Genomic DNA, 15,773 nt, shown 5'->3' on the forward strand with positions numbered 1-15,773 from the left:
AGGCAGAAACCCCAATTCCAATAAATGAGAATCAGTGAGTAACCGCTTGTATATATATATATATATTTTATGTTTTCAAAATCAAAATCCTAATTCTCTCACCTCATCTCACTTGGTCACCTCTTTGCATGCAGTCACGAGCTCATTGCTCCCTCTCTTACTCTTGCTCTCGATTACTTCTGGCCTCGTCGCTTGCTCTCAAGTCTCACGCCTCTCTCTCGTAGGCTTGCTCGCCACTCGCGACGCTTGTCGTGACTCTCGCAACCTCGCTCGCTCATGGTGCTTGTCACTCCCTCTCATGTAAGTCCTCAGTCCCTCACCAGAGATTTACCATCAAGTTATTGAGGGGCAGAAGTATGATTGTAGACCTCGTAAGGATTTACTTTGCCCTTTGCTATTTTCTTGTGATCGTTGGTTTCGCTCCAGTGGAGCCCTTCACCAGACCAGGTAGATCCGTTCCCGGGTAGGAACCGATCACCCCTATCTATCAATAGAGGCGCCTAGCAAGGCATATGCACCCCGAGTCAGCTACTTTTGTAAAACGGATTGGATCTTTGCAATTATATCGAGATTCGAAACTAAGTGAGAAAATAAAACGAGGAACAATAAATGATACGGGAAAACCAACCACAAATAATCCATTAATCAATCGGAAAACTACGTGATTACAATCGCTCACACACTCGAGTATATTCCAATCCTAAAATTACACCCGATGCTCACGGTGCACACAGTACAAATCTCACAATATACACCAGAGAGAAAGAGAGAGAGAGAGAGAGAGAGTCCCTCCCGATCGGACAAATGGAGGAAAATAAAAGAGACCAAGGGACCACCAGACTCGATGACTCTTTTTCTTTTGTTTCGTATTTTGCTTCTTGCGCTGATAAGAGCTTCCAAAGAGCTCCTTTTTAGCACCATAACATTATAAAGGAGGTGCTAACATTATGAGAAGTTGCGCATTCGTATTTATACACAACTGTAAGCCCCTCCTTCATAATGTTATGATGCTAAAAACAGAGGCTCTTCATCAAACGTTGTTGCTGCGCGTGAAGAGAATTCAACAAAACAAAAGAAGACAGGCTTGTGCGCTTCATTAATTAATTGCCCAATCTTGTGATAAACGAGAAAACAACGAACCTCACGTGCAACAGCCGAACACGCATGCAAGGAATTTATTGTAGGTTCAAACAAAATCAAAGAGGCATTTGAATTTTGTTTATTCGGTCGGACTCGCTTTGGACCGTGTTCAAATTAGACCTGTCAAAATAGGTCATAAATCCATTTCTTAACTCATATATTAGTAAGGGGTCATAAATGGATTAATTATATTTAGTAAATTGATCATAAATAGGTATATGTATATATGTATAATATGGGTATTAAATGGGTCGCAAATGGGTCGTAAATGGGTTTACAACTTATTTAAACCCAACTTATCTCTCTTGCCCTCATTCAATCTTACGCTAATTCACTCCGCACTCTCATATTAGTTTAAGTATGAGTTTTCCTAGATTTAGTTAAATATGAAAGTATTTTAGTAATATAGGTCAGGTCAGGTATAAATTGGGTCGGGTCGGGTATAGGTCGGATCGGGTATGGGTCAAGAAAATTGCATTGCTTATAAATGGGTTAAAAAATGGGTAATGAGTCAATTTGGATCAAATCACTTGTGACCCGACCTGAACCACCCATTTAACGGGTCTAGTTCAAATCGATGGGTTCAAACTCAAGACACAATTTTAACAATTACTCTAATACCTCTCTATTCGCTTCCTTGTTTAATTGCTCCTTCGTGACTCGAGAGTTGGGAGGCTTATCCAGGGGCGCACCCCCGGACCTCTCATCACTCTCCAAAGTTTTATTACCAAGTTCTAAATCAAGTTGAATACGCAAGGATAGCAAGATCACCGGAAATGAAACCTCGAAATATCTCAACGTTACTATCGATTGTTTTAAAAATTTAAGTTGTTAGATTCAGTCATGATTTTATATTTAATATTTCTAACGTGGAGCTGCAGTGATGACGAAGTTGTTATGGCTGATGGTGTTGGTGATGTGATGGTCGCCGACGATGGTGAACGGTGGCAACGAGGGTTGGGCGAAGCTTGTTGGTGGCTGAATCTGAAAAACGTGGGAAAACCGGCGGTTTAACACCACTTGTAGACGTAAAATATAACGGAGGCCAAACGTATCTGAAGGCCAAACGTCTATGATCTCTTTTGCTTTCGTTTGCACAAAAAATTGACCAAAGTCATCGATATAAATAAGCCCTTAAACACGTCACACAATGTCAACGACTACAAGAATTATTATCGTTATTGATACACATTAATGATCATCATACAACGATAGATGGCTGACGATAGTCGATAAAGGCATCGATTAGCAAGGGCGACGGACCACCGATTGAGGAAGGTTGGATGTATAAAGAGCATCAAAATGCAGTTATGGACTTGAAGTCACCGGAGAATGAAGCGGTGGAAGTCGTGGAGCAACTAGAAATGCGATTCTAAAGGAACAACCACCTGGAGACAAGATTATGGCATCATGAGAGTTCGGAAATAAAGGAACATGGCTACAACCGTAGGAGAACTGCTCAGAAACGGTTATAGCATGACCACTATAATTAATACTATCGTCTATCTACCAGAGAAACCCCACACACAAACAAACAAATATATTATCTATCAATCATCTTTATTTTCCTGCACTATACTTTTAATTTTTAAACTCGCATCATCGATTAAATTTCGGCGTTACATCTTTGCGTTCTCAAGTTTTGTCGTTGATTAAATTTTCTAGCATAGTTTGTTTACGTTCAATTCTGCTAAAGTGGTTGGATTTTCAAGCTTTGCCGTCGATTAAATTCCGTACAATTCTCTCAAAGTGAAGTTATCATTTTTTCTTGTACATTTTCACTTTGGGTAATTGAAATCAGAATCAACCTGACATGTTTTTTAAATTGCAAGAGTTTGATGGACCGACTTAATATTCGCGTTAAGCCAAATAGAGAAACGATCTTCTTACGCGTTTTCGTTGCATCACAATTGACTGAGAAGTAGTGATAATAGAGAGAAAAATTATTTCTTTGTTCTTAAATTTTGAAAGATATAAGTCATGACCGATTTGCTTCATTACATGTAAATGCCCGTCGATTTTCTTCTTCTCATTTTGAATTAGAGGATTTTAGTCGAGCTTTTAACCATCCACAACCTAATACATATATTAAAATCGATTTGGACCGTTTTACATCTGATGGAACTTAAGTGGGTCCAACGTTGTCAAGAGTCATAATTTTAATTTGGGTTAATATTACGAAAAACCCCAAATTGATACATCTGTAATAAATTTACCCCAAATTATTTTTTTGACTACAAAAAATCTCAAACTGGTATACCCGTGATAATTTTATCCTAAACTATTTTTTTGACCACCAAAAACCTCATATTAATACACCTGTAACAATTTTACGCCCGAACTAATTTTTTGACCACCAAAAATCCCAAACTGGTACTCCTATGACATCTAAATGAATTTTATCCTCTTTTTTATAAGTGAAGGTTATTGTCATGGATTAGTGGAAATCTTGCTTGACGAGATTAAAGCAGGTCATGTGTAAGGGTTGGCCCACGGCCGTACTGGATCTGGAAGTCGGGCTTAATTTTAAATAAGAGAAATGGTTAAATGACAATCATCAATCTATTGTGAGATTATGGCTCCTTTCAATAACCAGGCTTACCTTTATTTTTAGCAAAGGAGAAATGCATATCAGTCTTCGAGCTGAGGCAAGCGGATGACAGGCTAACTCGAGCCTTTTAACTGCAGAACATTTGGCGATATGTATATGCTCTGGACGAGTTGTCTGGTCCCGATGAACAAGTTTTAAATGAGGATTCATTACAAACTTCTGGTGTATGGGACCAAGGAGCAATCATTTGCTCATGGGCCGTACCCTCTACTTCAAGAGGAATCACTGAAGCACAAATGGTCAGGTGGAATGCAGATCGCCCAAATTGAAAAACCTCTACACAATTGAGGGTGTTTGGGGCGAGACTTGCAGGACACTAGTCAACATGAACCGAGTCAATCATGACCTTTCATCATATAGCTCTTGTAAAAGATACTTGTTTGTCATCATCACACATGGTATTGTGTGGTTCGAGAACCGTAGAGATTTGCCAAACACTATTTTGGCCAAAATAACTTCACAAAAGATTTTTTACCAAACGCAATTTGCATTTTCCCAAAAAGCTTTGAGTTAAAGATATTTGCATTCCTCTAAAGCCCCTTGGGAATGCTGAACCAAACGTACCCTTAGTTTGCTTCCGATTGCCAAATTATGCGTTACCGGAAGACATAAAACCTTGGGTATTCATCTGTGTTGTTTTATGTTTTGTAAATATCTCGCCTAAGAGTTTTTGCTCTATAGCAGTCCATTCTCATGCACAAGGAATCAAAAGTAGGTAGTGGGATAGTTCAAGGGCAGAATTTTCTCTGGACTAGTTAGTCCAAATTGTTGGCGAGTGCCAGATTACAATCTTTCATCATCGCGGACGAGGAATCAAATGTAGGCATAGATCAAGTGTGGAATTTTCTCTAGGCTAGTTAACATGAATTATTGCATTAGTGCTAGATCACCTGTGTGAATATGTGTGTTCATCATGAATATATTCAACTGCCTGTGCAGTCCATGATCAATGCTCTGCTTAATTAGGCATTTCTCGTATGTAGGATTGTGTCTTCTTCTTTTTTTTTTCCTTGTTTCTTTTCTTGCAATTGGTCTCTTGTGTCTTAGTATAGTAGGACTTGTGTGAAAATGTTCAAATTTTCTATTGCAGACAATTTTATTGACTATATGTAGCCAACTCAAGCATATAAATGAAAAGTTTGTGTTTGCTTGATTGGAGGGTGGATTATCCACTCCGGTTGGTCGTGTTAATCTGGTTGTTCATGAATCTGAAAGTGCTCTGCCCATTCTCAAGAAAAAGTTCAAGCTCTTTGTCCGTGCTTTACATCTTCGTGAATTATTGATGAGAATCTTCTTGTGCCGAAAAGGTTAACGAGGCTGCTGTTTTAGCTTTTATTGGTTGTTGTGGGGTTATGGTATAATTTGGTGAGAGCTTTCTCCGTTCATTCAATTAAAGTTTCAGCTTTGGGCCAACAAGTCACCATCTTCTTAAAAGTAATTCTCTAACTCCTCTGTAAAAGCCAAGTGTAAAAAGGAAAAAAGTATTTCTTTTGTATGCTTCTTTCAGGCATTAATGATTTATGCCATTATTATGGATCTTGTTTGCTAGCCTCCCTTTTCCTACAACCTGACCCTTCACAGACATGAAGGTATTTTATTGCACTTTCGAACACATAAGAGTAGCAGGACATGCATATGCATGTTCTAGACAAATTTATGTCTAGGGTGAATAATAGATTGACGACGTTGGTTTTAATATGTGGCGCTGTGGGACCAGATTTTCTTATTTTAGTATAAAAAGTCAAACATTATGTTTGTTTCTGCCTTTGCCATAGTCGCACTGCAAATGGGAAGGTATAAGAGGAGCCATTCTTCAACTTGATTGTTTGAATATATCTACTCTCATTTGAGCACCGGAAGTGAATGTGATCAGCGTTTGAAGTCTTCCATAATTTTGTTACATTGATGAACTTCGTTTATGCAGCTCGAGAAGGCTCTGCATGAAATACATAATGAGCAGGACCGAATAAAGCTTGATTCCGAGAAGAAGTTGGCTCAAGCGAGTGCTTTGACTACTGGAATTGAGGATAGATCCTCGGAGGTGAAAGAGAAGCTGCATGAGGTTGATGCCAAGCTTGCAGAGGTCAGCAGAAAAAGTTCACAATTGGGCTTGAAGATGCAAGAGGTGGAGGCACGCGAAAGTGTACTTCAAAGGGAGCGCTTGTCTTTGAAAACTGAGTATGCTCTTTTCAATCTATGCATTTTATGCATCATGCATGATAGTGTTGTTTACATTGCTATAGTTGAAAGAAATATTTAACAAGTGATGTTCCAAATCTGCCCTTTTTTGGCAGGCAAGAAGCACACAAGGCCACATTTTATAAACAGAGAGAAGATTTACGAGAGTGGGAAAAAAAGTTGCAGGAAAGGGAAAAGAAGCTGTGTGAGGATAGGAGAATCCTTAACGAGAAGGAGGAAAAGGGCAATGAAATTGACCAACTTCTTAGGCAGAAGGAGAGGGATAGCGAAGAAGCTTATAGAAACATGGAGTCATCCAAATCAATGTTGTCTGAGAAAGAGAAACATATAAATCAAAGTTTAGTGGACTTGGCTGCAAAAGAAAAGGTAAGTTCACTGTGCAATGCTGCTGGTTCCCCTGTCGATCTTTGCAACAAACCTACATCATATTTTTCCAGTAGTTGCTTAGTTCACTTTTCAATATGGCTGCAGGAAGTACAGTCAGAAGAAAGCATTATAAGATCAAAAGAGGAAAGGCTACTTGCATTGGAGAACAAGCTGAATCTGAGAGAAAGTGTGAATTGAATGCATAATCTTTCTCTAGAAATTACTGTTGTATTACGTATTTTCAAAAGTTTTCGAAGATGGACTTGGATTTGATAATTTTTCTTTGTGATCATTATTTTGTATGTCAAGGTGAATGGTATTCATACTTCATTCATTTTCTTGTCGATGCTGGATAAGTTCTTTTTGGACAGAATTGCTCTATTATTTTGGCAAGTGTAGTCCAACTAATATATAAAATTGCCGTGCCTCATGCCTCTTGTCCTTGTTTATAATGCTGCTAATGATTCAACACAAATATGATTAGCTCGAAAGGCATTTTCTTCGTGGGAAAGGGAAGATAATGATAGTTTGGCAACTCATATTCTTGTGCACTGAGGATTGATGTAGCAGTCAATTTTTAAATGAGTATATTTTTTTTGTTAATGCTTTGCAAGAACTAATATTTCGTGCTAAATCACTCAATAGTTAATTGACTAGATCCAATCCCATGTTGCTTGGTGTTGTGAATGTTGGATATTAGTTCTCACACAGGCTAAAGCAGAACTAGTACTGGTAAGTAGAAACAATTTTTATTGAATCACTTATTTTGTGAATCATGTCGGTGAATATTTTTATGCATAGGGGTTTCCTTCCATGCTTGTGTGTTGATCGCTCTGTCCTTTGGGGTAATTTGTGAGCTTTAGTGTAGGTGCTCTCTGTTTTGTTTTCTATTCACCGTTGGTTCGATTGATTTTATTTAGGTAAGTTTTATCACACATGTAATTTACATGTAATTGCCCGTCCATTTTCTTCTTCTCATTTTGAATTAGAGGATTTTAGTCTAGCTTTTAACCATCCACAACCTAATACATATATTAAAATCGATTTGGACCGTTTTACATCTGATGGAACTTAAGTGGGTCCAACGTTGTCAAGGGCCCTAATTTTAATTTATTATACATTTTGAACTAAAGTAACAATCCCCACGCTATGTGGGTGGTTGGTAGGCCACGCCAATAATTCATCTGTCTACCTAATCGCCACAAAAGCTCTAGAAATTGCTGTGGAGGCACTTGCCAGTCAACTAATCGAAGTCTGCCTCAGACGTGTTTTTCATGGTCTGGTGAGTCAAGTTTGACTAAGGAGGGAGTTTGGAGTGGGAAAAAGTAGGGGTCAGCATAGTTCATGATACCCGGAATCGAAGAACTGGGTAAGTGAAAACCTATCCAATTCTAAGTTTTAGAGTACGCAAGATAGGTTTCAAGTTTTAAAATTGAGGAACATATTTTGATGTGTAAATTCCAGATTCTAGGTAAGTAAAACCTAGAATCTAGAACCTAGAGCAAGTTTTTATGTTTTTTCATATTTTGTCGTGATCCTATATTTTCACGTGATCCCGTGTATATCCAACCATTGTCGCACGTCCGATAATGAATGTATAATCTGGAATCATTAGTTCGAGCTTTCATTTTATGATTGAGACTTTTACTTTGTTAATAGTTCATACTCTTCGTGTATCTAAATATAAGTTATGGTTAGTGGATTGTAGCAGCAAGTGGTGGTCATTAAAAGTGATTAATCACTGCAATCGTTTAATTAATAATATAGGCAGAACTTGGGTAGACCTTGGAACATGTGACATGGTAGGTTCCAGGTTCTAGAGTATGTAGGGTAGGTTTCGGGTTCCAAAAACCTAGAAACTTCGTTTCTAGTAAGTTTGATTAGTGGATTAGATGTGTGTTTTAGGTGACTTGTCGAAACCCTGGATATCGCTCACCCCTAGGGAAAAGTACAAAAAAATCCTAAATCTATTATGTTTGTGTCAATTTAGTCATAAACCTTTAAATTTGATCAATTTAGTCTTAAACTTCTTGCATTTGTGCCAATTGAGTTTATTCAACCATTTTTGACCGGAAAACGCTAATGTGGATGCCAACCATCCTAGGTGGCATGATCGGCGCTGATGTGGATGATTTTTAATTTTTTTAATTTTTAATTTTTTTCTTTCTTTTTTTCCTTCATTTTGGCCGACGAGTCTGGCAACTCTCGCCAGCCATTGGGCGAGGGCCAGCAAGCCCTCATTGGCTGCTAGCGAGGGTGACGGCGCTCGCCAAATCTAGGCAAGGTCCTTTGCAGTCCCACAGGCCACAGGTGAGGTGGCCCTCACCCAATGGCCAACAACAAAATGTAGAAAAATAATAATTCAAAAAAATTAAAATTTGTCCGCGTCAGCGCCAATCATGCCAACCATGTAGGGCAGCTAGCGTCCACATCGGTGATTTCTAGCTAAAATTGGCCGGGAAGATTCAATTGGCACAAATGCAAAAAGTTTATGACTAAATTGACCCAATTAAAAGATTTAAGACTAAATCGACACCAATGTAATACGTTTAGAACATTTTTTGTATTTTTCCCATTTGGATTGGAGTGCCTCAACAGTGACCAATAGGCCAACAACGAAGGAGTGGGATTTGGAGATTTTTCGACGACGATTTACAAAATTAATATAAAATGCCCAACTTCAGTGTACCGCTTCATTTTATTTTGAATAATTCTAGGGCACATAAGAATAAATCCGGTTGCCTAAGGCCCGTTTGGCAACTTGCCAAACAGTGAAAATTTCTGTTCTTTTGTTCCCATAATTAGTTTAGGAACAGAAATGCGTTTGTTAAATTTTTTGTGCCCGGGCACAATTTTGCAAAAAATTATTCTCAGAATCAGTTTTGGAACATAATCAATAAGCAAAAAAAAGTAGCTTCTTGATTCTGGAACAATTTTTTCCATTTCTGATTCTTCTTGGTTTTCTTCTTTTTTCTTTTTTTTTCTTGGTTTGTTGTTCTTTTTCTTTCCGGCTTGCCGCCAGCCATCGGACATAGGCTAGGGCAGGCGAGGGCATCACGGCCTCCGGCGTCGCGGCCCTTGCTACCCGGGCGAGCACGGCTTGCGGCCGCGGCATGAGGCTCGACTTCGCCCGGATTTGGTGACGAGGGCCGCGACGCCTCCTCGGCGCACCGGCCATGGCCAAGGAAGGGAAGGAAAAAAAAAGAAAAAAAGAAATATAAAAAATTAAAATATTATTAATAAAAAGAAATTTTGTGTAGTTACCAAACGCATTTCTGTTTTTTTCTATTCTAAAAATAGAAATGTTGGACAATTACCAAACGCCTTCAAATACTTAGAAATTGTTTCGGGCACGGAAATAGCTGGCTGCTTTTTATTTTTATCTTGTACTTTTTTTTAACTAATTATATTTAGTTTCTTAACTAAGATATATTTATATATATATTTTTGAAAACTTATGTGTAGAATTTTTTTAGGGTAAGTTCACTCTAGGCTTTTTATTATTTTTTTTACTTATTTGAATCAAATTTAAAAAAATAATTTATCACTATGCAAGTTAAACAAACTATCTAGTTTAGCTTGTGTAGATGACCTTAGTTTATAGCAATTCCACGTACCGCTCCCTTATCTAAAAAAATCCACTCACTCGTTTAATAAAGTGCGTTATTCCATTTATTTTCTCTTGTCAAAGTTAAATTTAACAAAGAGTGGGTTATAACACTATAGAGGGATTCTCAAACTCATTAAGGGTCCGTTTGTTTCGCGAAAAATATATTATTTTTGAAAAATACTTTCCAAGAAGTCATTTTTCCAGTGTTTAGGTAAAGCATGGCCGGCCTCGAGTGAGCTTGAGGCTTGCCGCCAAAGGCCACGAGCTCACCCAAACTGGTGAGGCCCAAGCTCACTGGTCGTCGTCATGGCCATGGCCAACGACCAGCCGAGGAAGTAGCAAAAAAGAAAGAGGAAGGAAAAAAAAAGAAAGAAAAAATTAAAAATAATAGATAATTCGATTTTTTAAAAATAAAAAAAAAATCGATTTTTTATAAAAATAATTACAAATTTGAATTTTTAAAAAAAATTTATAAAAACAAACGTTTCATTAACCAATGAACCGAGTCTGAGCACCGAGGACTCGTGCACGACCTTTGTGGACCTGGGCCTAAGGGTCGGGACCAGAGCTCGAGCGTCGCAGACCCAAGCACGGTCTTTATAAACCCGAGTTCAGGTGCCGGAGCATCGGGTATGGGCACCAGGGGTTCAGGGCCGGCCTCGATGGACCTAGGCGTGGGCACCAGGAGCCTGGGCTCGGGACACCCAAGTCCCGAACGCGACCTCGATGGATCTAGGCGTGGGCGCCAGGATCTCGGGCTTGGGACACCGAGGTCCCGGGCTCGACCTTAATGGACTCGAGCTCAGCTGCCGGAGACCTAGTCCTGATTGCTAGGACCCAGGAATCAACATTGGGGTTTCCGTACCCAAGCATAGAGTTTTGGATCCAAGCACCGATAGCTAGTTATATTTCAAAAAACGTTTTACGATTTTTTTAAATAGAAAATCATTTTCCTAAATTTAAGTCTCGGTAGGAAAATATTTTCTGTTGACTCGTTTTCTTAAGCAAATCAAATACCGCAAAATGAGAAAAATATTTTTCGCAATACAAACGGATCCTAAGATAAAATCAACCCAATTGGTTCTCTTGTTTTTCTTTTTTCTTTTTTGGCTTATTTTAGGATGAGGGAATTCCCGGATCTTTCTTTCCAGTAAAACAAGTCTCGAGAGAGACGCCTTCTTCGCACAACAGCCGAAAACGTGGAAACGTGAGTAGGCGGGCCACGACGAGTCCCTCCGTCGCTCTCCTTCTCTTCTTTCTCACTTCCTTCTCCTTTCAATAGTAAATCGACTTGACTTGTCCCATCCCCGACCACTTAGAATCTCTCTACCCACCTCCGAAGGGAAGAGAAACCTTATTTTTTCCCTCAGCTCACACACAGTCTATAAGAATAGATGCTGTCTGCATAGGTAAATATTTTACTTCGACAAAACCCACATCAGAAAGGTCAGCATAAGCATCTCTTCTTCTTCTTCTTCTACTACTACTGCTTCATCTTCTCCATCTCCATGGAGTCTCCACCTCCGCACGTACTGCTGTTTCCCTACCCGGCGCAAGGCCACATGCTTCCGCACCTGGACCTCGCCCACCAGCTCTCCCTCCGCGGACTCGCCCTCACCGTCCTGGTCACTCCCAAGAACCTCCCCCTCCTTAACCCTCTCCTCTCCGCCCACCCCTCCATCCAGACCCTCGTCCTCCCCTTCCCTCCCCACCCCAAACTCCCGCCGGGCGTCGAGCACGTCCGCGACATCGGTCAGCTCGGCAACATCCCCATCATGTCCGCCCTCTCCGCCCTCCGCCTCCCCCTCGCCCGGTGGTTCGCCTCCCACCCCAATCCTCCACTGGCCATCCTCTCCGACTTCTTCCTCGGCTGGACCCTCGACTTGGCCGACGAGCTCGGCATCCCCCGGATCGCTTTCTTCTCCTCCGGCGCCTTCTTGACGTCGGTCGTCGACTTCTGCTGGCGGAACGTGGAGAGCGTGAAGAAGGCCAGCGCCGACGCTGTGGAGCTTTCAGATCTGCCCGGAGCGCCGTCGTTCCGGGAGGAGCACCTGCCGTCCATATTCCGCTTCTACCGGGAGTCCGACCCGGATTGGGAGATTGTTAAGAGGGGCATGTTGGGGAATATGGCCTCTTGGGGTTGCGTCTTCAATACGTTCGATCACTTGGAAGGCCAGTATTTGGAGCACCTGATGCGGAGAATTGGACACGGGCGTGTTTACGGAGTCGGCCCGCTGAATCTGATCGGGCTCGATGACCTCTCAGGTCGGGGAGACCTGGGCGTGGGCGCTGGAGCGGGCAGCGACGTGCTGGGCTGGCTCGACGGGTGCCCTGACGGGTCAGTCCTCTACGTGTGCTTCGGCAGCCAGAAGATGATGGCCCGGGAGCAGATGGAGGCCCTGGCGTCCGGTCTCGAGGCAAGCGGGGCCCGGTTCGTGTGGGTCGTCAAGACCGGCACGGCCGAGCAGGCGGAGGAAGGGTACGGGGCGGTGCCAGATGGCTTCGAGGCCCGGATGGCCGGCCGGGGGAGGGTCGTGAGGGGGTGGGCCCCGCAGGTGCTGATACTGGGCCACCGAGCGGTGAGCGGGTTCCTGAGCCACTGCGGGTGGAACTCGGTCCAGGAGGCGGTGGTGGCAGGGAAGATGGTGCTGGCATGGCCGATGGAGGCGGACCAGTTCGTGAACGCGCGGCTGCTGGTGGAGGACATGGGCGCGGCGGTTAGGGTCTGCGGGGGGCCAGACACGGTGCCAGACGCAGACCAGCTGAGCCGGGCCATCGCCGGGACAATGAGGGAGGACTTGCCGGAGCGGGCGAGGGCGAAGGAGCTGAGGAGGAAGGCTCTGGAGGCGGTGGAGCCCGGTGGTGGGAGCTCTTGGAGAGGCTTGGACGAACTCGTGAAGGAGTTGGGCCAATTGCAAAAGCAAAGATTGTGATCATACGATTGGCCCTTTCATTGTGAGGAATGTGGAAAGATGAAAGGCGGACCCAATCGTTGAATAAAGGCACCGTAGGATTCGCATTTGGAAGATTACAATCGTGTAGGTCCACATTTGTTTGTGCTTCTGGAAAAGTAACTATGGACTCTTTTCTCCCAAATAGTGAGCGATAAGGATTAAATTATGCAATCAAATTGAACTCAGTTCATCATATTCATCTAAATGAATTTTATCCTCTTTTTTATAAGTGAAGGTTATTGTCATGGATTAGTGTAAATCTTGCTTGATGAGATTAAAGCAGGTCATGTACAAGGGTTGGCCCACGGCCGTACTGGATCTGGAAGTCGGGCTTGATTCTAAGTAAGAAAAATAATCTAGTGACGGTCATTAATATATTGTGAGATTATGGCTCCTTTCAATAACCAGACTTGCGTTTATTTTTAGCAAAGGAGTAATGCATATCAATCTTTGAGCTGAGGCAAGCGAATGACAAACCAACTCGAGCCTTTTAACTACTGAACATTTGGCGATATGTATATGCTCTGGACGAGTTGTCTGGTCCCGATGAACAAGTTTTAATGAGAATTCATTACAAACTTCTGGTGTATGGGACCAAGGAGCATTCATTTGCTCATGGGCCGTACCCTCTACTTCAAGAGGAATCACTGAAGTACAAAAGGTTAGGTGGAACGCAGATCGCCCAAATTAAAAAACCTCTACATAGTTGACGGTATTTGGGGCGAGTCTTGCGGGACACTATTCGACATGAACCGAGTCAATCATCACCTTTCATCCTATAGCTCTTGTAAAAGATACTCGTTCGTTATCATCGCGCAAGGTATGGTGCGGTTCGAGAACCATTCAGGTTCATAGTAAAGGTTGACCTGACGGGAATGCCCCACAGGAAATAACTAGTAAGAGACTTTCACCTTCTCGTGCGGTAGACCTGGGAATCATGGACAGTGATGTTGCTGGTCTGTTTTTCTTCTCTGTAAACTCATGAAGCTCTGTTTTAGTTTCAAATTCATTCTGCAACATCACCGGCATGTGCCTTGCCCAAGTTTCATTCGAATATACACCGGTTTGTGCCAAACTTGGGTCAAAATCTTCCGCAAAGTAAAGATTATAATAGCCACCCAAGAGGGATTACTCATTACGGTTGTATATCATTGACACCCATATAATACTAAACTTGGATAAGGTCATACCATTCTCGATCAATCGGTGCAATTCCCTAAAAAAATTTCAACTTTAGGTCTAATCCCAATCTTGATCCAAACTTTTTTTTATCTAAAAGAATCACCAATTTTCACTCATGTCTTAAATTTAACCTGCCGTGAGGGCGTGCGAGGGGGCGCATATGGTGCTGGACCCAGAAGAGCTGGGGCGGGCAATCGCGGGGTCGATGAGGGAGGACTTGCCAGAGCAGGCGAGGGTGCAGGAGCTGAGGAAGAAGGCGCTCGAGGCGGTGGAGCCCGGTGGTGGGAGCTCCTGGAGAGGCTTGGACGAGTTTGTGGAGGAGTTGGGCCGACTACAAAAGCAACGAATGTGATCACGATTGACCTTTTTATCGTGACGAATGAGGAAGACAAAGGTGACCCCATTGTTGAATTTGCATTAGAAATTGTAATCGCCTACATCCACATGTTTGTACTTCTACAAAAGTAACTATGGACTCTTTTCTTCCACAAAACTGGAGTGTTTTAGTACCAAGTTTTACGATCAAATTAAGCTCGGTCCAGCCTTATTTGTTTATGTATCTAAATGAATTTTCGTCCTTATTTTGAAGGGAACGCTATCATCATTCTCACTTATATCAAATAAAATTCACAAAGTAATAATAGTAGATTACTAAAGGAGATATGCATATCAAATTCCGAGCTGAGGCAAGTGGATGACGGGCCACCTCAGGCCTTTGACGGCCCAATTCCATAAAAAAACCCCAAACTTTAGCCTTTGTCCCAATTATATCCCAAACTTTTTTTTGTCTCATAAAAAACCCCAAACTTTACTTTTGTCCCAAATCTACCCGTTTACAATTCATCCAATTTTTTAATATTATTTTTCGATTTTTTTTCTTTTTCTTTTCTTTTTCTTTTCTTTTTCACCCTCAACCTCCGGCGGTCGTCCGGCCCGGCTGACCAGCGTAGGGCGGGTCAGGTCGGCCTCGCGAATCCACGGCCGAGCCTCGCCGGCGGCCGGCGAGGCCGAGCCTCGCCGTGCCGGCGGGGCCGAGCCTCGCCAGACCGGCGGGCTCGGCCTCGCAGTTCGGGCGAGGCGAACCTCGCCGCTGGGGGCGAGGCCGACTCTCGCCGGGAAGCGGCCGGCGGCCGAGCCTCGCCGGATCTGGCGAGGCTCTACTGCTTGGCCTCGGCGCCGGCGAGGTCGGCTCGCCAAAGAACGGCGAGGTCGGCCTCGCCAAAGAATCTGGCGAGGCCGAGCCTCGCCAGACAGCCGGCGGGCCGACCTCGCCGGCCCCTTCGGCCGGGGCTGACCGGCGCGACCGGCCGGAGGTTGAGGGGTGAAAAAAAAGAAAAGAAAAGAAAAGAAAAAAGAAAAAAGAAAAAAATTCGAAAAAATAATATTAAAAAATTGGATGAATAGTAAACGGGGTAGATTTGGGACAAAAGTAAAAGTTTGGGGTTTTTTATGAGACAAAAAAAAGTTTGGGATATAATTGGGACAAAGGTTAAAGTTTGGGGTTTTTTATGGAATTGGGCCGGCCTTTGACTACAGAACACTTACCCATATATGCTCCGGACGAATTGTCAATTCCATGAATAGGTTTAATCAGGATTCATTCCAAACTTCTTGTGTTGTAGAGATGTCAAAATGAGTCCAAAATATATTCTTTTAACTCATTTTTTTATGGGCCAAGTCATAAAGGGGTTGGCTAAAATGTTATAAACAG

General features: G+C 42.4%; 2 protein-coding genes across 2 annotated transcripts; both read left to right on the forward strand.

Moving 5' to 3' along the window:
- Positions 1–5,580: 5,580 nt before the first annotated feature.
- Positions 5,581–6,656, forward strand: LOC115674446 (protein CROWDED NUCLEI 2-like). Its single transcript, XM_030596867.2, has 3 exons — positions 5,581–5,929; positions 6,046–6,316; positions 6,422–6,656. Exons 1-3 carry the CDS (start codon positions 5,670–5,672, stop codon positions 6,512–6,514), a joined length of 624 nt encoding a protein of 207 aa, XP_030452727.2. The 5' UTR covers positions 5,581–5,669; the 3' UTR covers positions 6,515–6,656.
- Positions 6,657–11,242: 4,586 nt separating this feature from the next.
- On the forward strand, positions 11,243–13,109 carry LOC115665734 (UDP-glycosyltransferase 89A2). The gene has a single exon (XM_056308784.1). It carries the CDS (start codon positions 11,435–11,437, stop codon positions 12,857–12,859), a length of 1,425 nt encoding a protein of 474 aa, XP_056164759.1. The 5' UTR covers positions 11,243–11,434; the 3' UTR covers positions 12,860–13,109.
- The last annotated feature ends 2,664 nt before the right edge of the window (positions 13,110–15,773 follow it).

This window comes from Syzygium oleosum, unplaced genomic scaffold, assembly GCF_021117445.2.
Source record: "Syzygium oleosum isolate NSW1041296 unplaced genomic scaffold, Sole_v2.1 Sole_v2.02, whole genome shotgun sequence".
In the NCBI taxonomy this organism is placed as follows: domain Eukaryota; kingdom Viridiplantae; phylum Streptophyta; class Magnoliopsida; order Myrtales; family Myrtaceae; genus Syzygium; species Syzygium oleosum.